The sequence below is a fragment of the Enhydra lutris genome, unplaced genomic scaffold, assembly GCF_002288905.1.
Source record: "Enhydra lutris kenyoni isolate GAN:26980312 unplaced genomic scaffold, ASM228890v2 scaffoldscaffold10, whole genome shotgun sequence".
Lineage (NCBI taxonomy): Eukaryota > Metazoa > Chordata > Mammalia > Carnivora > Mustelidae > Enhydra > Enhydra lutris.
The window spans coordinates 8,595,071-8,619,363 of record NW_019154094.1 but is presented as its reverse complement, the minus strand read 5'-3'; the positions used below and the strand labels follow the sequence as shown (position 1 = coordinate 8,619,363).

The window sequence follows — 24,293 nt, the reverse complement described above, 5'->3', positions numbered from 1 at the left end:
GCCTCCCCTTGCCCTTCCTCCCTCTGCCAGTGTCCTACCCCACCGTAGCCTTGGCCTGTGTCCAGTTCACTGTGGGAATCTGGGTAAGCCACCTGCCCTCCTCCTCTGAGCCTCAGTATCCTCATCATTCCCAGGACCCTCCAGATTGATGGATCCTTCTTCAGCTGAGGACGATGCTCTCCTGCTACTCCATCTGTGTAGCTCTCATCTCTGTCTTACCCTGTAAGCTGGTGCTATGGCCCACAGACAAGGGGCTGCTTCTGATGGGCCCAGAAGTGGATCTCTGCCCTCGGGACTGAGTACCCATGAGGACAGTGCTCATCGTTTTCCGCAGGGGCTTAACAAGCACCTACTATGCATTAAGTGCAGACTAAGCCAGGGAGTGGTTGCAAAGGGCCTTGCCAGCTCCAGGCAGGATCTGCCTGTGGTCCAGCTGACCTCTGTGTGTCCCGGAGTGATTGACTGGGAGTTACTGTTTCCTGAAGCCTCCTCTGACTTCTCCACGTGGGTTAGAGGCTTCCTGGGCTGCCCGAAGGCTCCCTCATTCTTATCTCGCTGTAGACCTTGCTGCCTGCTCTTCAAGGCTGTGGGCCTGGGAGAGACAACAGCAGGGGCCACCTGTCCTTGGCTGGAGCTCCAATCTCACACATACCAAGTGCTCAGTAAATGTTCACTGAACAGAGTCTGCACAGGTGTCTGAAGGCCGAGCTGGTTGTCTTTGGAAGCAAGAGTAATTTCTACATGGTCTGGGACGGGGCCGCCATATGGGCCTGGTTTTGCTGGTGGCATAAGGCAAAGGCCATTCCACACATTCTCTTGTGGCTTTAACAGGGAATTGCCCCATCCCAGGGGATGACTCCAAGGTCTCCCCTTAGGGGAGAGGGGGCCATGGGGTCCAGGAACCCACAGGACTATGTTATTTAATTGGGTTGGGGCAGGGCCTAGGGATCAATATCTTCCAGAGCCACCCAGGTGAGCGAAGGTAGAGAAATGTGGAATTAGGAAAATAAACACAGGAACCCCCTTTGCCCCCGTCTAGCAAGGGGGGCTGAGGCTTCAAGGCAGGGGAGGTGGGGGCTGACATACTGGTTCTGGGGAGTCTCTGGTTGTGGTCCCTGTGGAAGCCAGCTGTTCCCAGATGCCTGTGCGCATGGCCAGTGGCCAGAGTCTGTGGCCTGTCCTAGGGAGATCAACCAGGCCCCCTCAGCCGGCCTGACAGTGCCTCTGCTGACACTTGCTCTTGCCCCGGCTGCCCCACTGACCATGCCACAGCCTGCCCATGTCCCAGGACCTGCCTCCTGGCTCCTGACAGCCCCTTTCTTCTCAGCTATGTGCTGAGCCTGCTCTCTGGGAGCTCACCTTCTGTGGGGGAGACCGCCAGGAAAGAAGAAATGGAAGCAAGGCTGAATAAATAATAACTATGCTTGGCTGGTGCTCCAAGAGGCATTCAAGAGGCATCCAAGAGACACTGACTCTGGTAGTGGAGGGGGGAGGGGGCACAGGGCTTGTCCTCTACATGGAGTCCTGACAGGCCTTCTCGGGGTCCCTGCCATTCCCATGGCCCTGGGCCTCCCCCAGTCAGGGCTGTAGAGGCCTGGGGAAACCACTCAGACCCACTTTCCTCCGAGACAAGGCTACTGATGGGGGGACAAAGACAAGGGGTGTGGGTGGGGGAGGGGGGACTTGCCCCTTCGGACCCAGTGTCCAAAGCTTCAGACGGGCTCCATCCCCGCCCTGCTGACACATTCCTGCTGCACCTCTGGACAGTGCCGCGTAACACCCAGGACACTGTAGGCTATGCACAGCTCATGCCCTGGGCCCTGGCACAGAGCAGCTGGTGAGGGGTGGCAGGGAACAATCCCAGAGGCTGTTAAGCGGGGTGATTTACATGGTTCCCGAGCCTGCGCTGGGGGAAATAAATTTCACAGGTGATTTCCAGATTGGTGGCGTATGGAGGCCGTTACTCAAACATGGAGAAGGGTGGGGATTCCCTGGGGCTTCCAGAGGGACCCAGAGCCATGGGCTCTGCTGGTCTTGCTGTGCCTGCCTGCTGCCTTCTAGAAAACCTGGTCCAGGGCATGGAGATTGAGGAGGGGAGGAGCTGTGGGTCATAAACAGAGTCCCATACATGGCCTTGTTTGAGTCAGATTGTGCCTCAGTTTCCTAATCTTTAAAATGGGACCATATTTTCTATATTTTGTAGTGTGAGGTTGGAGCCTCTGGTCTTGTAGCCAACACATTTTGAGCACCAGCTATGTGCCTCGCCCTGGACTCAAGAGAGGGTGTTTTTGTTTTTTTTTTTAAAGATTTTATTTATTTATTTGACAGACAGAGATCACAAGTAGGCAGAGAGGCAGGCAGCAGAGAGCGAGGAGGAAGCAGGCTCCCCACTGAGCAGGGAGCCCGATGCGGGGCTTGATCCCAGGACCTAGGATCATGACCTGAGCCGAAGGCAGAGGCTTAACCCACTGAGCCACCCAGGTGCCCCAAGAGAGGATGTTTTAATAACAACATCTGTGTCAGAAATATCAGGAAAATTGTGAGCGCTTTGCAATTGCGGGCACCTCTGGCTGGAGTGACAGCAGGACGGTTTTACTGCTGGAGCCCCATCTGGCCCGTGCAGACAGTAATACTGTCCTCAACCTCTGATGTGCAATGGGCTGAGGCTCAGGGGGGATCGGAGGTGCGGGGGTCCAGGTCACAAGGTACAAAGCATGGGGCAGTGTTGGGAGGCCCAGGGCAGGAGGCCCTGCACCATGTCCCGGTTGTAATGGTGACCGGGTAGTCCTGATTGAATGAGTGAATGGAATTTGTTCCTGGGAGACTGAGCACTTCCCCACCAGTCTGTCCCCCTTTCTCCCCTGTCCAGAGGGCCTTCCCTGGGTGCTTCCACACCCATGCAGCCCAGAGCCCACCTTTCCCAGAGGGAGAGCTCACAGAGGGTGGTGGCCGAGTGTTCAGCAACCCCCCCTGCAGGGCAAGTAGTAGGTAACCTTGTGTGAAACAAAATGTACACAGTTGACCGGCAGCCACTCTGAGCCCTTCTTTTCTCATCCGAGAAGCTGGGAGAGGCAGCCCGCCCCTTTCTCATAGACTGGCCCTGGGTGCCTGTGAAACATAGGGCAGATACCCTGGCAGGGGTGGCCTGCAAGTCAGCACAAGGGGGAAACAAGGGCCTGCTCTGCTCACCTCCCCGCTGTCGGGAGCCCACCACCCTGCCCCCTTCAGCACGTGGCAGTGCTCCCCCGTGTACTTGAGGTTGGAGTTCTGTGGAACTCCGTGTGGGAGAGCAGCCTGCCGTGATGCCCATGGTGGGTCTGCGTGTTCACAGCACATCACCGTGGGCCGGGCTCACCTTGCTGCTGGCCCTGGCATGTGCTGCCCCCTCTGTCTGGAGCACCCTCGAGCTCTGCAGCACTCCCTTCACCTGGCCAGCCCCTGAGGGTGGGTCAGGCCCCTTGGCCTGCATGCCACCCCTCAAGGCTCACTAGACCCCCTTCTCTTTGCTCATCGGGTCTGAATCAGAGCAGACGTCTGTTCTACCTGAATTCCAAGCTCCGAAGAGTAGGCTGGCGCCTGCCCTGACCACCATTGTATCTCTTCCAGGTGCCCCGCCTGCAGTCTGGCCCAGTAATCATGTGAATGAATGAATGAATGAACAAATGAATAGTGAGCAAGCCAGTGGGGAATTTGCAGAAGGTGGGAGACATCTGCCCAGTATTGTTATCCAGGACAAGCCCTGCGGGCTTTGTTCTCCCCAGGCCAGCCCCAATGACGATTCAGGTTCACCAGGCAGAGTGGCTCCTCTCAGCCTGGCTGCCTCACTAGGGCTCCTTGGAAGGAGGCGCTGCCGCTGAGCTGGCCTCTGAGTCCCCCTCCTTGCGGGAATCAGCCTTGGATCCCCCACAGCACAGCCCACAGAGGGGATTTGCATTGCTAAAAGATTCACCACAGAGCACCTGAGAGTAACCAGCCCAAAGCATGTCAAGGCAGGTTGAGCACTCCCATTCGATTTACATGAAGCTTCGAGGCTCTGAGAAGCCAGGCGTCAGTGAGAAGCAAATCCCAGAGGATGTGGGCATACCCCCCCCCCCCCGACTTAGGCTTCCCAAGGTGGGATTTGGCGCAGGGAGGGGCTTGGGCTCCTCAGTGCCGAGACAACATGCCTGCAGTAGGGCAGCTCTGGTGGGGTGTAAGGAAGAACTTCCCAATTACACCCAGCTCTGGCTTGCTTGGGGAGGCAGCAGGGGCCCGGATGTAAGGATGGGCCCCTTCTCAGAGCTGAAAACAGTCATAAATGGGGGCTGGCCCTTATCCTCACCCTATTTCCTACTTTAGATCTTGGCCATTAGCATTCACCTTGGGATTAGGGAGGCGCTAGACTAAGACAGGGCCTGGGCCTTGGAGCCATACTTTGCTGGGTTCAAATTCTGGTTCAGCACGGACTGGCTTTGTGGCTTTGGGTGTGTTGCTTTACCCACTGAGCTTCAGAGTCCTCATCCATGAAACAGGCCTGTTATTGGTCCTCACCTAGCCAAGGGTGCTGTGTGACGTCAGTGGGAATTGCGCACAGAGCACCCAGCATCCTTGGTCCTTGGTCCTTTCCTTGGTGCTCTGCCACCTGTGGAAGTTGGAAGCCCTTTCCCAGCCCTGCTCTGCAGCCTTTTTCCCACTGCTAAGGTAGGTGAACAGGGTAGGGGCCAGTCTGGTGAGGGGGAGATGTTTAATTAAATCTATCCGTAGGCACTTCCAGAAGACTCTTCTTTGTCAGACTGCAAGCTAAGTTCTGCAGGGAACTTGGTGATGGGACCAGGCTATAGTACCAAATTAAGGCAAGGGTCCATAAGGTAGGGTAAGGACTATGGATTTGAAAGGAGGTAGGGAAAATCCAGGAAGACTTCTTGGTGGAAGTCACTTGGTAGAGGTGTGTCAAGGCCAGAGAACAAAGCTGGCCCTGATAGGTTGGGTTCTGGTCTTTGCTCCACCTCTTCTCTGTACCTGGGTGTGCTCCCGGGGCCTGCCAGCTTCCATGGGGGGATCTCTGCCCTGAGGAGGAACTGAGGACCCCGAGGGGGGGCGCTCTCTGTTTTCCTCAAGGCAGGAGGCCATGTCGAGGATGCACACAGAGGACGGCTATTTGTGGCTCAGTGAGGATTTGACTCATGCTGGGGGGCGGGGAGGATGTGCAGGAGGGGAGATAGGGACATGTGAATCACAGAATCAGACTGAAGTAGTCGGTGACACATGGAGAGAGCCTCTTTTGCCGCCTCTAGTCAAGCTGCAGCTACTGCTCTAGGGCGGGGACCAGCGGCTGGGGCTCCTGGATCCCTCAGTGACTCACCTGGTGACCTCTACCGGTGCCTCAGCCCTTCTGTGCACTTACCGAGACCAGGCTTGGGCATGGCTCCCCCACCAGAGCACGGGGCCAGGCATGGGGGCTCTGTCAATATACCCATCTCCTAAGGGTCAGCTTCGCTAAATCTCAGTTTACCCATTTGCTACATGGGCCTGGGTAGGGGTTACCTTCCCATTGTGCCCGATTTCCTGGGAATTATCCTGGGATGAGAAGCAGGTGCTACAACCCAAAAATGGCCATGATCTGTACCAGTAACTAGGGCAGGTGGCTCCTGGCCTGGGGAGCAGACGGCGGATCCTGGGCAGAGTGGCTGGCAGATACCCCGTGTCCTTGGCCTGGACCCTTTGCTTTGTTCTGGGGAGGCCTCAGCTGGTTCGTGAACTCCTCTTCCTCCTTGCTTCGTCCCAGCTCTAGTCTGTCAGGAAATGCACAAATGATGACATCTGGGTGTTTCTACCTTTTGGAGATCCATGATGCTGTCCCCCAGGGGAACAAAGGTGGTTGATCCTGCCGCCACAGCAGTCTGAACACCACAACTCCATCTGTCCATAGATGAGAAACTGAGGCACAGAGACAGGAGTGGGTGAGCCTGCACAAAGCCATGGACTCAGGCCCCAGGAACCAGAATTCAAGTGTGCAGGAGAAGGCAGCATGGGGCAGGGTGGGTGGAGGTGCTGGGCGCCCCCAGATGGCACAGGGAGATGGAGCTACACGGAAAACAGCCCAGGTCTGGGTTATTCCTTCTCCGTACTTTCTTCTTGCTTCCTGGAAAAATTGGCTGCTCCAGCACCCAGCCCTTCTGGGAGAGCCATGAATTATGCACAGAAGCCACAGGCCCAGTCCTGGGCAGGCCCATCATAAATGAGCTTTAATAATTCATAGGGAGAGGAGCCAGGGAAAGGAAGGGCCTCCTGGGCCAGCCCTGGGGCAGCCTCTGCGCTTCCAGCCCCTCTGCAGGCTTCCGCTGCCCAGCCCACCTGCCTGCTCCTGGGCGGGCCTCACGCCAGCTAGGGCAGGATGGTGGGGAGGTCACTCCAACTGTGGGAGCCACTGCCACTCAACAACTGGCCTGTTCTTCCAGGCCAAAGAGCAGGAGGTGCCTCTCTCTAGGAGGGCAGGAGACAAAAGAGAGGGTCTGGTGGAATGCTAGCTAAAACAGTAACCCCAGGGGGCATGTGGGGATGCCGTTGCTGGGGTAGGGGATGCGGTGAGCGCAACTTAAAAGTGGGGTGAGGAAGTGGATTTCACCAAGCAGGTGAGGCATGGGCAGAGACCCGAAGGGGGTGAGAAGGGGACCTCCTGGACTTCTGAGGAAAGAGCAGTCCAGGTGGAGGGAAGAGAATGTGCTGCACTAATCCTGCACTAATTGTGGGGAAGGCCTGTGCACAGAGTATGGGAGTGTATTCAAGCCCCAGTGAGGAGGCCAGTGTGGCCTGAGGAGCAAGGGGAAGGATGCCATCAGCCTTGCCGGGGGAGGTGGCCAGTGAAGGAGAAAAGGGAGAGTGAGGCTCCAGAGGGAGGTCAGGGTCTCAGTTTGGGATCCATTCAGTTTGAGAGATCTGTTAGATGGCCAAGAGGCCAGGGCATGCCAGACCTGGGCATTTGAGACTGGGGTCCTGAGAAGAGGTGTGTGTCATCCTGATGGGCATTCATTAGCTGTGTGACCTTGGCCACAACACTCGGTGGCTTTGTGTCTCAGTCTCCCCCTCTGAGGAGTGGGGGTGAGGGTTGGACTGCTGTGAAGATGAACTGAGGCAGTGCAGTGAGAACGCTAGTCTGTCACCACTGTGATGCTGACACAGGTGCAGGCCCCAGGCAGGGAGACCCCAGTTAGAGCCCAAATGGCCTGTGGAGGCCTCACGCTGCCCCTTCTTGGACAAAGGGAGACAAACAGAGGTCTGGAGAGGCCAAGCACTGCGCTAGATGTCGCCTCAGAGTAGGGCCTGGTACACGACAGAGGCTGGGGGCGAGGTGGCCCCAGGGCCCCTCCCCACCCTTCTAGTGGAGCTCTGGCCTGGATCCCCCGCTCCTTGGTGACTTCTCCAGCCACACTCCTGGTACTGCAAGGGCTGCTCCCATGGAAGCTGGAGCAGTCCCCCTTACGGGCTTCTCCCCACTCCTGGAAAACCCCATACCAGGTGTGGTGAGGAGGGACCTGCCGAGGGGCTGCTCTGGAACCCCCGTGGCTGTGGATGTAAGGACCACCTCACTTTCTAGAGGAGTTACCAGAGGCACCAGCCGATGAAAGGATGTTACCAAGGTCACACAGCTAACCATGGCAGAAACAGAAGTCAGGCTCAGGTGACCCTCCATGCTACTGGGGAAACTTCCTCCCCTGTCTCAGCCAGCACGTCCCTGGTTGAGGCTTGCCTCATCTATGGGTCCTTCCTGAAAGCCGGAGCCCCCGTGGACCTTTAATCCTGCACTAATTGTGGGGAATGAGGCCGAGGTCTGTGACCATTTGCTGTGTGAGTCCGGACACCCTCCATCCGTCTCTGGGCCACGCGGACTGCCTGGCTCTCCCAGCCCTGGGCCATGCTGCTCGCTGGCTCCAGGTTTCTCCTGCCCTCCCCCAGTCAAGCTGTTAGGAGTAAATACTGGGCTGGACCCAGCGCCCTAATTAAAGCCGGCTGATTGTTCACTGTTAGTCTGAGGGGGGAGGCACAGTCTCGCTGCCACGGCTGCCTCCTAGCTGAGAGCCAACTAGAAGGAAAAGCTTTTTCCCGGGGAAAGATAGGGAAGGGACAACCCGTAATTAATAACCTCATTAAGGAGCAGTATTTGGGCAGGGTCCCAAGACACACATAGTCGAGGCCGATGGATTTGGACTAATTCGAGCTTCGGCAGCGTCAGCCCCTCCCCAGCTCCCCAGGGTCTCTGAGAGTCGCTTGTGATAAGTGGGCTGCCTTTGTCCCTGTGTACATGGGAGGGGGGTGTGGGGGGATGGGAGGCATGACATGGGGGGGGCAGGTACCATGTTGCTTACACTATAGGGGTTTCTTTAGCTGAATTACAAATCAGTTGAAGATGGGCCAGTCCTTTGAGTCCTTTGCCTCAGTTTACCTATTGAGGGGTTATGTGGCTAGCAGGGGAGCCTCATTACACCCGTATCAGCTGAGCCAGCACGCTCCCCATCACCCTGTGCTGACTGCCCTCCACATCTGTAGGCACTTTCATGTCCTTGGCCAGGAGTGGCTGAACCCAGCTGACCTCTCAGGAGCCAATGACCTTGACTAGACTTTTGCCCACTGCCATCCTCAGCAGGCTGTGATCAAATCAGGATCGGGGGTGATACCCTGGGCTTTGAGCCCTGAAAGACGCCAAGGCCCAAGCATCTTCTCTCCTGAGCGGATGGGGAAGGATGCTCTGATCTCAAGAGGCCCGGCCTCTCCCACAGGGTTGGACCTGTGTCAGGGTCTCTGAGGCCACTCAGGGAGGGGTTGCACCTGGAGGCCAGTCTAAGGCATAGGCACAGCCATCCCATGCTTAACGGGCTGCAGGTCTGAGGAAGAAGATTGGACTGTAGGTCTGAGCACATGAATGTGTGGGGCAGTCAGCCTTGCTGACAACCCCTCCATGGGGCCATGGTTTTCAACTGCCTCTTCTTTGGGTCCTGAGAGGTAGACAAGTGGTGAGCTTTGCCATTTTCCAGATGGGAAAACTGAGGCCTGGTTCAAGGCCTCAGAAGAGCCAGGACTGGATCCTGGCACTCAGTCTGGGTAGAGAGAGACATCCACCTGAGCAGTCAGGGAGGACTCCCTGGTGGAGGTGGCTCTGGAGATGCCACAATCCTGGGGCGCAACAGCCTTGAGCTTACTGCTATTTGCAATGTGGCTGTGGTCCAGGGGGAGGGCCAGCCACAGCCGGGGTACTGCTTCAGCAGGGGCCACAGCTGCCGTCTGCACTTTGGGTGGCTGCTGGGAGACGAACACCCTCTCCAGGCCCACTCACGTCATCTTCCCCTGGGCTGGGGTTAGCCCTCTTGGGCTCTCTCCAGGTCTATGTGTCTCCATCTGTCTGTCCCTTACCATTCTTCTCCTGCCCTATCTTTTCTTCTTTCCCCTTCAGAAGACTGTGAAGGCACCAAGGTGGGAGGTGGCAGGCCAGCTGAAATATAATCAGAATAATTAAATAGCAATTTATTTTAAATCGTTACCTCCCCCAGAGCCGGGAGAATAATTGGCCAGCCTGTCACGAGAGAAGCAGGAGACCTGTGGGCTGCCGCCTCTGCCAGGCTTGGCTCCCATGCCCTGAGCCGCAGGTGGCCCCACACCCCTCACCCACCCCAGCCTTGTCCTGTTTTTGCCGTCCACCCCTCCTGCTTCACCTGCAGTTCCACCCCTGCCCCCCACCCGCCACCTGCCCCCTCGTGATGGCTGCTCTGCTGAGCCAGTGGGAGGACTGTAGATTGCTCATAGGTCCCCCAGGGAACCAGGTTGATCCAAGGAGTCGGCCTGGTGGAGGCAGCCCGCAGCCGGGCTTTGATGGCGGAATGCCTCCATAGTGGTAAAGAAGCCTGCAGAGGCAGAGGTCAGGAGTCCTGAGGCCCCTGCTAGACCCTGGTCCCCCTGGACCTGCCCCTGTCTGCTCTGAAACAATCCCTGCCTCCTTTCCTCCTCGCCCTTCCACAGGGTCCAGCTGCCCACACCCACCCGTGCCCTCAGAGGGTAAACCTGCCGTGTCACCTGTCTCTGGTTTTTTGATTTGTTTAATTATAGATGAGTTTTCTGCATAATTTATTCCAAAAGCCTGGATTATACTGTACAATTAAATCACATTCTGATCAACAACTTCGCGTATAAAATTAACAACTGGCAACAGTTTAATCTGTGCTGTGCATCTGCACATGGGCTTTTTCCCTTTTTCCCCTCCTCCCTCTCCCCCACCCTTCCCCCCTCCTCCTGCCCTGCCCCTCCCCTCTGGGGGAGCCTGTGCAGCTGGCCTCAGAGCTCAAGGCCCCAGAGCACGCCCTGTAGGCTGGCCAGGACCTCCCAAGTTTCGGGCTGGGCTCTAGGTGGTTCTTCCTGCTGAAGGGGGTCCTCAGCCCCATTTCCTCACCCCACATGGAGATGACCTTGCTCCCTTGCCTGTGGTTTTGAAGTCTTCCCTGGAGAGCGAGGCCTGGCATCCTTGGGCCTTCCTCCCGCTGGGCTGCCCTCAGTCTTCCAGGCCCAGGATGAGTGCCCCTCTGCCCTGTGCCCACTCCCTGCCTCTCTCAGCCTTTCCGGCAACCCTTTCCACACTCCCTCCCTCCACGCCCCTTTCCCTAGGTCATTTAGTCATTGGAGGGAGCTTTCCTGAGCACAGGATGCTGCTGTGGGTGCTCTTGTAGCCCCTGGGAGTGCCTGGTAATTAGGCATCAAGGCTGCCATGTGGATTTCGCCATCGAAGCTTTCCAGCCAGTCATCCCCCCTATTTACAGACAGGAATACTGAGATTTGAAGAGACCTCAACTCCCCAAGGTCGAGGTCAAGGTCACAGAGGCACCTGTGCCTGAGGCTTCCCAGAAGCTGCCTCATCCTGCAAGGTTGGGGTCAGGGAACTGATGGAGCCAGAAGGACGGGTCTAGCTTCCCTTTATGTATATGCCCTGAACCCACCCTTGCCAGGGGCCTCTGTTTTCTTATTTGCAGAATGGGGGCCCAGGGCCTGCACCTCCCTGGGTTCATGCACATGGAGGACACAGAGATACAAGGCTCTGTCCTCGGCCTCTCCTGCCCACACCAGTCATCCTGAGGGCTGCAGCCCCTGACTGCACGTGCCTCCTCCCAGACACTCTCTCTCCTCCCTATCTTACTAATTTGGCACTTAGAGACACTTGGAGATAAGCAGTGTCATCTCGGTGAAGAGCATGGAAAATCACAGGGACGCAGAGAACCAGCAGGTGGACCTACCCTGTGGGGAGGGTGACCCATGGGCAGCACTGTCCCACCAGCGAGGCACTGCGAAGCCAGGGCTGATGGGATCCCAGGCAAGATTTGGTCAGCTTGCCTTTGACCTAGTGGGGCCATGGACCCTGATACGTTCCCCCATACTTGCAAAGCCCTGATGCCGTTCTGCCAGGAGTGTGACTGTGACTGTGCCTGGCCACGTTAGCCTCAGCTTGGTGGGTGCTTTCTCCAACCCTCAGACAGGAGCTCTGGAGGTGTAGAGTTGAATCCCGGCCTCCTTGGTCCCATGGTGTCACGCCTGGGAGCCAGCACTGAAATGCCAGCCAAACCCTGGAATCCGCAGAATCTCGTCTCGGTGACAGTGAAATGATTTATCTATGATGTTCTTTTTAATACTGGGACACACATATTGCCTTCCTAATTGGGTTTGGTTTAGGTGAATAATCAGAGTCACTTGTTTTCCCTGGCACTGTTCTGATGTGCAGTGCCACAGAGGCCTGGGGTCTGTCTGTCCATCAGGCCCAGGGCACCAGAAAGAGGGCTGGAGCCACCTTCCCCCAGCCCCAGCCCCCAGGAGGACGTGTGTCCTGCTATATCATGGGCAGACCAGTCTCTGCGGCCTAGAGCAGAGTCTAGAGCTGCTCAGCCTGGGGGTGGAAGTGGGGAGGCTGTGTGTATGTGCATGTGAGTGTGTGTGTGTGTGTGTGTGTGTGTGTGTGTGTGTGTGTGAGAGAGAGAGAGAGAGAGAGAGAGAGAAAGAGACAGACAGACAGTGGGAGGGAGGAAAGAGTGTGTGTGTCTTGGAAAGAATTGGATTTATCCTGAGATTTGGCTCTTCTAAAATTCTTTTAGTGTTGAAATAGCCTTTTTAGATGAAATGATGGTGATTATAATAATAATAATGTGTTGTCTGAACAAAATAAAAACTTGGCATCCATGTCTGTTCTTCCAATTAATTTTCATTTACTTATCTGTGAAATCCTAGAACCAGAGACCTAGAGATACACTAGAAAAGAGTCAACAGCCTGGGGCCGAATCAGTGGTGTGCTAGTAAATGTTTACAATTCGCTCTTGGGGCGGGGGTGGGGGGGGGACACCTGTGATTTGTAGCATTTGCCGATTTCTGTGGTATAAATATTCCCACTATGGCCCATTTCAGGTTCTCAAAGCGACGATCCTGGATGCAGAGCTGGGAGGGGGTGCATCTGCTCACTTGGCTGACTCCAGCACCTTCGTGGATCAGGCTCTGTGTCTGTTGCTTCTTGGGTGGTTGGCCTTGGGCCGATCACATAAAGCCCCTGTGCCTCAGTTTCCTCATCTGTAAAATGGGGATGATAATGCTTGCTGCTTCGTGAGGCTTGAAGCAAGAGAGCAGGTGGCATGCTGGCACCACTCCATGGACAGCATGGGTGTCCTTGTACATACTAGTCCCAGAGACAATTATGATTGGCATTCATCCTAGACCAGTGAGTGAGTGGCTGAGGTCAGGGTCAGGGCCAGGGCAGAGTTAATGGCTCCCTTCAGAGACCAGGGACCTCAACCATTTTTGTACCTAGCAGGACACAGCAACCCACCTCAACATCAGCCCCACCCCCCACCCCGGGCTCTGTCTCAGGAGCACAAAACAGCCACCTGCCCCGCTGTCTACCCACAGCCACAGCCAAGCCATCAGCACCCGGCACATAGGAGCAGAGGCCAAGCAGGCTCTCGGTTCTCTGCTGGGCTTTGCCCTCCCCTGGCTAGCAGCAGAGGCCTGATTGCCCTTTGTAGCCTGGTCTGCAGCCTGGCCCCCTCCTGGGCTTAGGGTTAGCTTTCTTCTAAAGTTGGGAGTGGTGGGGAGTGGAGGTGGGCATCATACTGTGGCTCAGCCAGCAACAAGCTGAAGCTAATACCTATTGCTTTTGATGTTGATTTTTTTTTTCCATCATGGTCCTGACATTCAGCTTGGCAAATTGCAATTAGTGATCCGCCCGCCTCCTGCTCCAAGTTCCCATGCCAACCGACCGGGGCACACACAATGGCACAGGCCCAGCCCCCAGCCATGGGCCTGAGGATGGATGTGGGGCAGGGGGCTGGGGTAGAGGCTCAAGCTTTTGTGAGCTGGGGAGGTAGCAGCGTCCTGGTCCTGAGTGGCGCTGGGAAGGTGGGGGAGGTAGCCGGCCCAGGGCACATATTAGGGCTGGATTCAATCTTCTGGATCCTGTGGTTTCTGGGGTACTCCTCCGGAGACTAGGGGGCTGGTATCACCGCCCCCTACCTTGCCCTATGGGCTGTGCTTACCCCATGGTGTATTTAAATCTTTGTGGTAACTCTCCTGGAAGCCCTCCTTGGAATGGCCTTGTTCCCGGTGTGCTGGGGTGAGGAAGTTGAGGTGCCTTTTCAGATTTTCAGATGCATTAGGGCAGTGGCCCTTGGTAGGTGTGAAGAACATCTCCCTGGCAGGTTCTTAGCAAGGACTGTTATGGTTTTGCTCACTGGATCTGGCACTTCCTAAAGGAAAGTCACAGGTTAGAACGTGGGCCGAGCCTCTCCCCAGAGGCCATTCCTGTTCGTGGGTGTGGGCCAGGAATACTGGGCCCTGAGGCCACCGGCCCCTCCTGTCCACTCACAAATATCCCGGTGCAGCACCCTGGACCACCTGTTCTCATGTGTCCTCCTCATACCCTACAACATGGCCCCAGATTATCCCCACTTTCTGGGGGAGGAAACCAAGACACTGGTGGGTCAGAACGAGCCCAGAGTAACGGCAGTGCGAAGGAGATCTGCTCAGGCTGGTGGCTCAGGTGAAAGACTCCTGGGGCTTGCCAGTCCCCCAGAAAGGGGCGGGGTGGTCTGAGCTGGACCTGCAGGCAGCAGTGAGCTTCCAATAGCTTCTGTGTGTCAGACTGCTGGGAAGGGGAGGGCCGCCTCCACTGAAGCTTTCCAGGTCCGCTTCTCAGATGAGGCCCGCAGGGGCAGGAACCTGCCCCCAGCTACACAGAGGCTTGGTGGGGACAGCAGTGACTCACGCTCCTTCCCCTTCCTCAGGCCTCACCCAGCCTCGGGGACAGGAGGCTCTGCCATCCAGCAGCCCCCACATGGCTCACTCATGTACCCCTCTTCCCTGGTGTCCAGAGTCCCCATGTTCAGAGCAGCAACATCAAGGGCTGGCTCTTCACGGTGAAAAATAGTCTCCCTGCAGGCTTCTTGGAGCTGCTGGACTCCCTCAGCGCATTTCAACGACAATCCGCTCTCCTCCCTGGCCATCCGACAGTACGTGAGGAGAGCCTGGGCCACCAGGTCTGGGCTTCAAAGGGAATCACAGGCTTACTCCGGTTGCTAGCCTCTGTTTCCCCTCCAGTGAAAATCAGGTTCTGAAGGAGTGGCTGCTGCTGGTTGTGCCCTGGGTCACTCGGGAGGGGGGCCTTCCTGATACCTGTCTCCTCTCTGCACACAGGATGCAGCACTGGGCCCGGCGCCTGGAGCAGGAGATCGACGGCGTAATGCGGATTTTTGGGGGCGTCCAGCAACTCCGTGAGGTAAGCCCACTGCCCTGTGCTTTCTGCTCAGGGGCCCTCTTCTGAGTGTGAATGGGAGAAGGGCTCCAGAAATAAGGAGTGAGGTTAGGCGTGGGGGGCCACTGCTGGGCCCATTGGGGCAGGTGGGGAAACTTCTAGAGTTTCTGAAGCTGAGCTGAAATCAAGTGTCAGGGTGGGGGGCCTGAGCTGAAATCAAGCGTCAGATGTCTAACCGACTGAGCGAGCCACTCAGGTGCCCCAGGCTTTCAGGGTTTTAAGTGGGGGAGGTCTGTGTTGCAGTAGTGCCTGAGGCAGGAGGCCAGGCCCTGGAGGGTGTTGTGGGTGCAGCTGTACCCAGAGGCTGAGGGACCGTCCACACTATGAGGGGGCAGCCATGGCGGGTCGCTAAGGGCGCCACTGTAGCAGGAGACGGGTTGAAAGCCGGTGCTTGGCAAGTTGAGGGATCAGGGCAGGAGGGGTGATTGATTAGGCGCAAATGGCCCCATTCATCCTCAGAGATTATGTTAATGTTTGAAATAGTGATGTGAAGAGCAGGCCATCCGTCACCCCCAGAAGGCTGCAAAATGTGTCGCTGTCAGGTTCCTGAGCCGTTGCTCTTGATGTGGAAATGCAGAGGCTCTGAGAGCTGAGATCTTGGCCTGCTTGGGTGGGACTCCCAGGGACTCGCCGGAGCTCTCCACGCTGGCTTGGGCCAGCACGCCCCCTGGAACTGAGCAGAGGAGTAACGGTTCTCCTGCGGATGGTTGTCCCAGGACCGGCAGGGTGAACAAGAGTTTCTGTAGGTGGTTCAGCCATGAGGCCAGGTCTGGACACTGTTTGTGACATGCCTCTTGGTCAGGACTGGGATCAGCAGGTGTAACCTCTATGGTGAAGCTTCTGTGGGGTTTTAACCTTGGTCCTTTCCACCTGCTTAGCTTAGGGTAGCTATCCAGGAAATGGGGCTGGCGGTGAGTGTGTTGCCACTGGCTGTGGATAGGACTGTCCCCAGGCACAGACGGGGCTGATCAGGGCTGGATAACAAGGTGGTAACGTGACAGGGAGAGGGAGTCCGGGTCTGGAGGTCTCAGCCCCCAGCTTGCTGGGTATCCTCCCCCTCGTGGCCCAGTCTCTCTGAACCTCCCTGCCCTAACTGCTGGGCTTGAATTGCACTAACCCCCATCCCACTCTTCCCATGAACTCTTGATGACTCAGCCGTACTTGGAGGCCAGCAGAGCTTTCCAGAGAAGGCTCTGTAGGAAAAGCTGTTCCGGAACACAAGTCAGTTTATGCTCAGGAATTGCACCCGGCACTGACTAGGTTCTAAGTGGGCGCTGCCAAGTGCAGCCGGGCAGGTTAACGGAGAAATGATAGTGCCCTGGAACGTGCAGCGCGTGCCTTTCCAGCTTTCGTATTGGAACGTGAGGTGCACCCCACATCATTTGTTAACTTTGCACCTCCTGTCGAGAATCTTCCCCGTGCCTTGACATCTCCGCTTGAGGACACTGTTTGTTTTATAATCACAGGCAAATCAGACCTCGGACCTTTGCCAATGAGAAGATAATGCCCACATTTCATGCATGAGATTTGGTTCTGTCTGAACCGTTGAGCTCCCTGGCTGGTGAGAACCAGCGATGGAAGCCCAGCTCGGCAGCCCCACTGGTGTGCTCCTGGGCAAGTCCCTGATCCTCTCTAATCCTCGCTCTTGGTCTGTGGTGTGGCTGGAAGGTCTGGCTGGAGGATGACGTGGCGAGAAGGACAGTGGGTGGGCTGACACAGGTACGCCCCCTTTTTTAGAAGTTTGACTTTCCCTCACCGATCATTTTCACTCCGAGGACCTGTTGGCCCCTTCCTTTCTGATGGGAGGTGAGTGATTGCAGACGCTTTCATCAGTGAGCACACCATCCCCCACACACACCCGGCCACCCACCACCCGGTCACGAGGCTGGCTGCTTAGACCAGGGTTCCCGACTCCTGTTCCAGGCTCTGTTTCTCCCCTGGCTGCACCTCTTGGAAGGGTGGGCAGGTCAAGCCTGAGGACGTGGGGAGCTGGGCTGGAGCAGGGGCTGTGCTTGGCACGGCGGTGGCCAGCCTGGCCTCAGGCGGAAAAGTGCTGATCCAGCGTTCCTGGCTGACTTCTCCTGGCACCCCTCCGCCTGGCGATGGCTGCCAGCTCTCCAGCAGCTCTCTGTCCTGCTCCAGTTTCTTCTCACCTGCTTCCTCAGCCTCTTACTTCCTGCTGACAGCTCTGCGACGGCTTCTTGGCGCTGGGCACTCTGGTGAAGTGGGTGGCAAGAAAGCAGGTGAAGAATCCTAGAGGCAAAGGATGATCCCCTGGGAGCAGGAGGGAGCCAACCTCCCCGCCCCCTACACGCCACCCCAGACCTGGTAGAGTCACCATGGTTCTCCTTCACACATGTATGGGAGGGCCTGTGGGGCCAGCACCTGCCCAGCTCTGATGGGTCAGGGAAATGCTTGCAGCAGAGCCCCGACCCAACTGCGGGTGCTCCTGGGGATCCTGGCCTCAGCTCTGCTGAGCTGACAGCCTCAGCCCCCAGGGTCCTCCCCAGGCCTCCCTGAGCTGACTCTGTGCTACTACTCCCAAACACCCTGAAGTTGGGGTGTCCTGATCAGGGCCCCCTTGGCCTTCTTCCCCTTCGTGGCTGCCCTCTGCCCCTCTCCCAGGTACTGGAGGCCGTCCCACTCCCAGAAGCTGGGCGCCACAAGAGCTGGCAGCTGCAGGAGTCCAGAAACTGCAGACAGTGGCATTTGGGAGCATTTTCCTTGCCTTGGCGCTTTCCTCCTCCCAAGTACAACGCCATGGGGGCATGGCTGCGTGTAGACCGGGGCCCACTTACAGGTTAGTGGGGTGTGGGGGCAATCTGCAAAGCACACCAAGGTGGGGTGTGGGGGCGGTCTGCGAGGACCCCATCACGTTTCCCTATTTGAGCCCAGGGCCAGCATATAGCGGGTGCTCCCTCTGTGGCCTGGTGCTCAAGGGCCATCCCCACCCCCATGCTTAGCCAGACATGCCTGAGTCATGGCCCCCCCCACCCCTGGGTACTACAGCCCCACCTCCCCCCAAGCCCTGGCCTACTCCTGGTGAGACAGGGCACAAAAGTGTGGACTCTACTGTGGCCTGCCCTCTCCAGAATCCCTGGAAGCTGATCAAGGTCTCCCAAGCTCCTTGTCTGCCCTCCCCCATCAGCACCATATTGTCCCCATCCTGAGTGGGGCGGGGGAAGAGCAGAGAGCATATGCTTGGGCTCTGAGCTCATTTGCATAATGAGACTGATCAGGATGAATAATTCATCGGGTGCCTGGGGGTGCGTGGGGGAGGATGTGGCAATGGCCGGTCTCCCCGCTCTGAAACCCAGGTCACTCTGATGGAGACAGCCAGGAACCTACTCACGCCTGACTGGGTGTCCAGTGTAGGGGAACAACTCTGGGGACTGCGGGAAAGCAAAGCAGGAGGGATTAGAGTCGGACATGAGGAAGAACCCGTGGCTTATCAGTGGCACCATCCTGAGACGGGTTCCTGACCTGGGTGAGACGCCTTCCTTGGAGGGTCTCTAAAGAAGAGAGTAAGAAGATCCTCTCACTGGGGTGAAGGAAGGCTTCCTGGCCAAAGCTGGGCTGCGAACAGAGATCTGGGGCCACAAGCCACTCTCTGGAAAGGGTCAAGCCAAGCCTGGGCCTATGGGAGCCTTTCTCAGTCCACATTAAACTCTCCTCCCTCACCTTCTGATGGGGGCAGAAACGGCTTAGAGCCCTGTCAGCATCCCTGGCTGCCTCAGTTCTGTGACAGCCTTAGCCCGGCTGCCGGCTGCTGGTTACTCCTGTGGTCTTAACATACAAATGGGAAAACCAAGGTCCTGAGCCACTGTCTGCATGAGCCAGTCCCATCCTGGAGCCCCAGCAGGCCAGTGTTACACAGTAGTGGGGTTGGGGAGGAGTACCAAAGCCAGAGGTGTAGGTCTGGGACCTGCCTGGAAGAACTACCCTGAGGCAGCCCCTCCCCTCAGCGGCTGAGCTGTGTCCACAGAGAATAGGACCCTAGGACTCAGAGATCCCTATGCCCAAATCTCCTACCCCTCCCCCCACCCACTGCACTACTGTGCTTCTCTGGACAGTCATGGTGATTCAGACCGATGGCGTCCATGATGGCGTCCTCACTGCTCTGGATAGCCAGGAATGGCATTTCTGAACTGGTGATGGTGCCTCAGTCCCAGCCCATCTTGTCTGCCTCTGGCCATCCCTGTACCCCGCCTGCTTAGTGCTCCCTGGGAATGTGTAATTAATATTTGTGGAGTGTCACATCTGGAGCTGGCTCCTGGCAAGGATCAAAGTCTGGCCACATCAAGGGCCCCTTTCCTAAGGTGCAGTGATGCAAGGACAGGGAAGCAGGGACAGGGCCCTTTCACACGTGCCTTTGAGTCAGGCCTCCCACTATCCCTCCAACCCTCCCCGCTGGCTGGTACCACTAATTCCTAAAACTCATGCGTACCACACACTGGCTTAGGGGTGGTAGCCAAGGCTGCACTTGGCCCCCATCTAGGGAGGGTCCTCTCTGGGAATCTGGATATTCAGGTGGGGTTAGTGGTGCCAAGAGTGCCCGGGAAGCTCAGAACCCTAGAGGGGCTGGGGCAGAAGAGAAGGAAGGAAGCCAGAGTAGGGGAAGGTCCCCAGAAACCCTACAGCCCCTGGAGGGCCAGGAAAGGGGAATTCAAACAGTGATGACCCCCAGAACCCACAGTTGGTCCTTCTCTCAGAGCTCTATGGTTCACATGTGCCCCGAGAGGCAGGCCGGCAGCTTCTTGGCCAGGCAGACCCCCTCCACCCTGCCCGCCCTTGGAGACCAGCACAGCTGTCCCAGCTGACAAGCTCATAGCCAGGTGAGGGGTGCTGAGGGAGCCCCAGCCAGGCCCATCAAAGCCCCTCCCCGGAAGTTCCTGGAAGCCTCAGAACCTTAGCCATAGGGGCTCTGCTTTTCCCAAAGCCCCCACCCTTCTTCCAGCCACCCCCCAGTGAGACCCAGCAGCGCCCTCCTTTCTCCCAGTGAAGATGATCAGGATGTGGGGTGCGTCAGGGTGGAGGTGGTGGGGGTGCGGGTGTGATATATGCCGCTGGGTAGGGATTGCTGCCGCTCGCCTCCCTAAAAACCCACATATATTATTCTTTAATGGAAAGTTAATTGTCTTATTATTCCCTCCATATGGTCCTCTTGCTCGGCACCCAGCAGGGATGCATGGGGCCGAGGAGGGGCTCCTGGGAGGGCGTCTGAAACGTGGTGAGGCCGCCACTTGAACGTAATTACATACACAGAAGCAGGTGCATGGAAGCCTGGCCGAAGCTCGCCCGCCTGGACCCCCTCTCTGTGCCCCCAGCCCAGCCTGCTCCCCAACCTCTTTCCTTCCCAGGCCCTCCTGGAGTAGGTGGGGGGCTCTTCTGCCCCTCCCCCACACGAAGTCAGGGAGTGCTCTCTCCTGAGCACTGTGCAGGGAGACTGTGTGTCCTGCTCGCCCCCTCCCCACACACTCTGTTGTCGCCTCCAGGAGAAAATTCCATTTTTGAAGCTTTTCAAAAGCCATTTCATCAGTGGCAGGAGCTCCTGCCTGCGGGCCAGCTGGCTGGCTTGGGTCTCCAACACCCCTTCCACGCACCCTCCCACCAGAGAAGGATGGTGTGGAGGGAGGGCCGCCCTGAGACACGTTGCCCGGGGACCCTGGCTTATGTTAGCCATGTCTTCCGGGGGCACCCGCTCCTGGAGTCTCCAGCTCCTGAGCACCGGGCCAAGACCTGTGCCCTCCTCAGCCCCTGTCCCCTCCCAGGCCTCTACTCTTCCTACTCCCCAGAGAGGGAGGGTGTTAGGTCAGAACAGCCTCACAGCAGGGCAAGGGCGCAGTGACAGGAAAGTTCCCAGACAAGCATGAGTGGGTGGTTGCCTCCCTAGCCAATGCAGGAGCCCCTCGCTCTGGAGTCTTGCAGCGGGAGGCTGGAGCAGGGAGCCCCGCAAGGAGGCTTCTGGAATTCTGGCACAGCCTCAGTGAGCAGCTGCTACCCAGACTCCTGTGGAGGTTGTAGGTGTGGAGGCCACAGGTCTGTGGGCGAGGCCTCTCTGGGTGGGATCAGCAGGCCCATGGCTGGTAGTACAGGCACGGGAGAGGGACCACCACAGGGCCACGGCTGAGGTCCGTTTCAGATAGGGACCGGCTCAGAGCAGGAGGAAAGAGTTGTACATTCCAAAGGTGAGACCTACCGGAGGTCCCACAGCTGGTAAGTGGCAGAACTGGAACTTGAACCTGGAACCTGTGCCACAGGCAGCAACTCCACGGTGGGTGATAAGAATGGAGTGGGCAGGACTGGGCCTTCCCACACTGAGGGACCTGGACCGTGGGGTCCTGGAGCTCTGAGGCTTGCTTCCCCCACTCGTGACATGGGGATCCGAGCACTTCTGTCCTCATGGGACATGAGAGGATCTCAAGGGACCTGGGGCAAGAAAAGGCTGTGGACAGAGCCCTATAAATGTGGGGGTGCCCTTGTGCTCCCCTCCCCACTATCAGCTGCTTGCCCTTCCAGGAATTGGTCACAGTTTGAGGAAACTCAGATACCTGTGTTGTCCCCTTTGCTTGGCTCAGCCCAGGAATCTGGAGATTAGTTTTCTCGTCCCTGCCGTCTGAGTCCGTTCCAGCTGCTAGAACAGAATACCATAGACCAGGTGGCTTATAATCAACACAGTTTCTTTCTAATGTTCCTGGAAGCTGGGAAGTCCAACATCAAGGTGTCTGGGAAGTCCAACATCAAGGTGTCACCAGATTTAGTGTCTGGCGAAGGCCCACTTCGTGGTTCATAGACAGCTGTTTCTTGCTTTCCTCACATGTTAGAAGGGGGAAGGATCTCTCCAGGGTCCTTAATCAGGACCCCAATCCCCTTCACAAGGGGCTCTGCCCTCATGACTTAATCACATCCCACAGAGCCCACCTCCAAATACCAACTCCAAATCCTGGGATTAGGCTTCAAAATATGAATTTGGGGGCAACACAGATAATTCTGTCTCTAGCACTGGCTGACCATGGCATCTTTTGGGAACCTTAGAGGGAAAGGCAGGGCTTGAAGAAACAGGGCCATGGGCCATGGTAGGGTGGGTGACTCCTGGAGCCAGGAACCCGGGGAGCCAGCTGCAGAGACGTCCCTAGGGAGGAGGCGGGCAGTGGGGAAGGAAAGGTACCCGATACTCCAGAAGAGGCCTGTGAATCTGTCTCTCAAATCAGTCAACCAGCTGGCAGCTTGCCTCCAGGCCTGGTGGATTGGGCATGGGCCTTGGCTGGCAATGCAGCAGAAGTGGTAGGAAACCACTGATCTGTGGGCGGGCCCCAGGTGTGGGCACTGAGGATAGGTTGGTGGGTCAGAAAATGGTGTGGCTGAGGCCAAGGCTGAGGATCACGGGTTCCTGAGGGTGGCAACTCCAGGGATCTCTGGAAAGTTCGTGTCTGGGGTCCCTCCGTTTATTTTATTTTTTTTTTTAATTTTTGTTTTTTAAGTTTATTTGTGTAAGTAATCTCCACACCCCACATGAGTCTCGAATCCATGACCCCAGGCTGCTCTAATTGAGCCGGCCAAGTGTGGGGTCCCTCAGTTTAAAGAAGAGACCATTTCAGAGGCATGGTCATGCCTTACCGGGCTGACTGAGTGCCTCTCTGGAAGTTTGGGTTGAGAACCTGTGGCTTTGCTGTACACTCCTTCCCCGAAGTGGATGGCTCTCAATCCTTCCATATTGGGAGTCTGATTTGTTTGTCAGATTTTACTAACGCAAGACATCCCCTCTTCCTCCTCACACAGCAAGACTGTTCTGATGAACTCTCTGGGGTCCCCAGAGAGGCTGGCCTGATAGCAGGACAGCTGGGGGTCAGCTCCGATGGGGACCCAGTATTGCAGATTACTGAGAACAGAACAGGGTCCGCTCCCCTCCCTGCTGGCCTCCGCATCCATCCCTGGAGGGCACTGCGGCTACATGTCCTGAGCCAGGGGCCGGTGTGCATGATCAAAGGTGGCAGACGGGATGGGGGTAGAGGGCAGAAGGGGTTTCCATGCTGGGCCCCCGGGTACGGCTGACTCGAGCTGCATTCCTCCCTGCTCCTCCACCCCCATCCATTGCTGGGTTGGTGGCAGCCATGGGGACACTTGGCTGAGATTTGTGGCGCCCCAAGCAGTTGGCAGAGGCAGAGAAGTAATTGGTTCTGACAAACCACAGTCGGCCCCAGGGGCAGCAGGAGCAGCATTGACCATGACCAGGCAGGAGATGGAGGCTCAGCCCGGCCTCCCTCCACCTTCTCTGAGCATGGCTCTCCTGTCCTCAAACGCAGAGATGGAGAGTTTGGAGAATGTTACAGAAGCCCAAACCTCCCATCTTTCCTGTACTTTTCTCCCAGCCCTGGGACCTGGTGGCTCTGCAGGGCAGCTGGCTGGCTCCTTACGAGTGTGTGGGCTGAGGCTGGGGGATCCTGGACAGACTCCTCAGCCCACTCCTTGTTCATCCTTGGGTTCTCATCAATCAAGAAGCCCCAAGGCTTGAGCGTCCTGGCCTAAGGGTGTGGGGTTTGGAGCTGGGCCCCCTTGAAGAGGTTGTACAGTCCGGGCAGAGAAGCAGGCTGCACACACACACACGGGGGTGGGGGCACACATACATACTCGCCTGTACCCCGAGGCTGGCCAGGAGTAGGTGCTTAGCTAGTGACTGCTCAGTGGACAGATAAGCAAAGTGGCAGGCATCTGAGGACCAAGAAGGGGGAAACCAGGGCTCTGATTGCCCCACAAGACCATGGGAAGTACCCGGCCCCCAATGGGGAAACAGAGCCAGTGCATCAAGGTAGACCTTCAGTGCCAGAAGCCCTGGGAGAGGTAGGTTTGCATGAGATCTGCCAGGCTTGGCCCTACATAGAGGGTCTCCGATTACTCTTTGTGAGGGATGGAGGGTACAGGGGCCTTGAAGAAGGGCCCAGGAGAAGAACCCCGTGCAAGATGTGTTGGCACCCAGATGTCAGGCTGGGGTGGGGGAGACTGGGCTGTTCCCAGAGTGACTTGAAGGACTGGCCAAGATATGTGGCCTGCACAGGGAGAACGGGGAATCTTTGGGCCTCCCAGCCATCCCTGTGCCCTCCCCATCCCCACTAGACACCCCAGCTTCTCTTCCTAGTCCACTTGCCATTCTCCTCACTCACCTCCAGGCCTCACCCCGTTTTAAACCCAGCCCACAGCTCCCTCCCCCAGGAAGCCCTCCAGGTCAGCGCTGAGGCCCACAGTGTCCAGTGCACCCCACTCCCTTCAGCTTTTGCATCCTTTGAGTATGCACGAAAGGCAGGAGCTGCCAGGAGCCTTTTGTGGGCATTCTATGGGGTAGGAAGATTGTGACCAGAAGGCAGGGCCCTGCCCAGGCCTCCCCAGGGTCCACCTGAACACAGCAGTCAGACCTAGAAGGCAAGCAGCCCCTACTCCCCTACTGGGATTCTTGGTCCCTTGACTCACCGGGAGATGCCCCTCTGACCTGCGGAGGCTC

General features: G+C 57.2%; 1 protein-coding gene across 3 annotated transcripts in view; it reads left to right on the top strand.

The window, feature by feature from the left end:
* LOC111144160 (calcium voltage-gated channel auxiliary subunit alpha2delta 2) overlaps positions 1-24,293 on the top strand; it is a 138,977-nt gene that overhangs the window by 11,699 nt on the left and 102,985 nt on the right. For all 3 annotated transcript variants that reach the window (XM_022498336.1, XM_022498335.1, XM_022498334.1), the window contains exon 2: positions 14,683-14,764. In XM_022498336.1, coding sequence (XP_022354044.1) covers positions 14,683-14,764 — 82 coding nt within the window. The remainder of the gene's footprint in view (positions 1-14,682; positions 14,765-24,293) is intronic.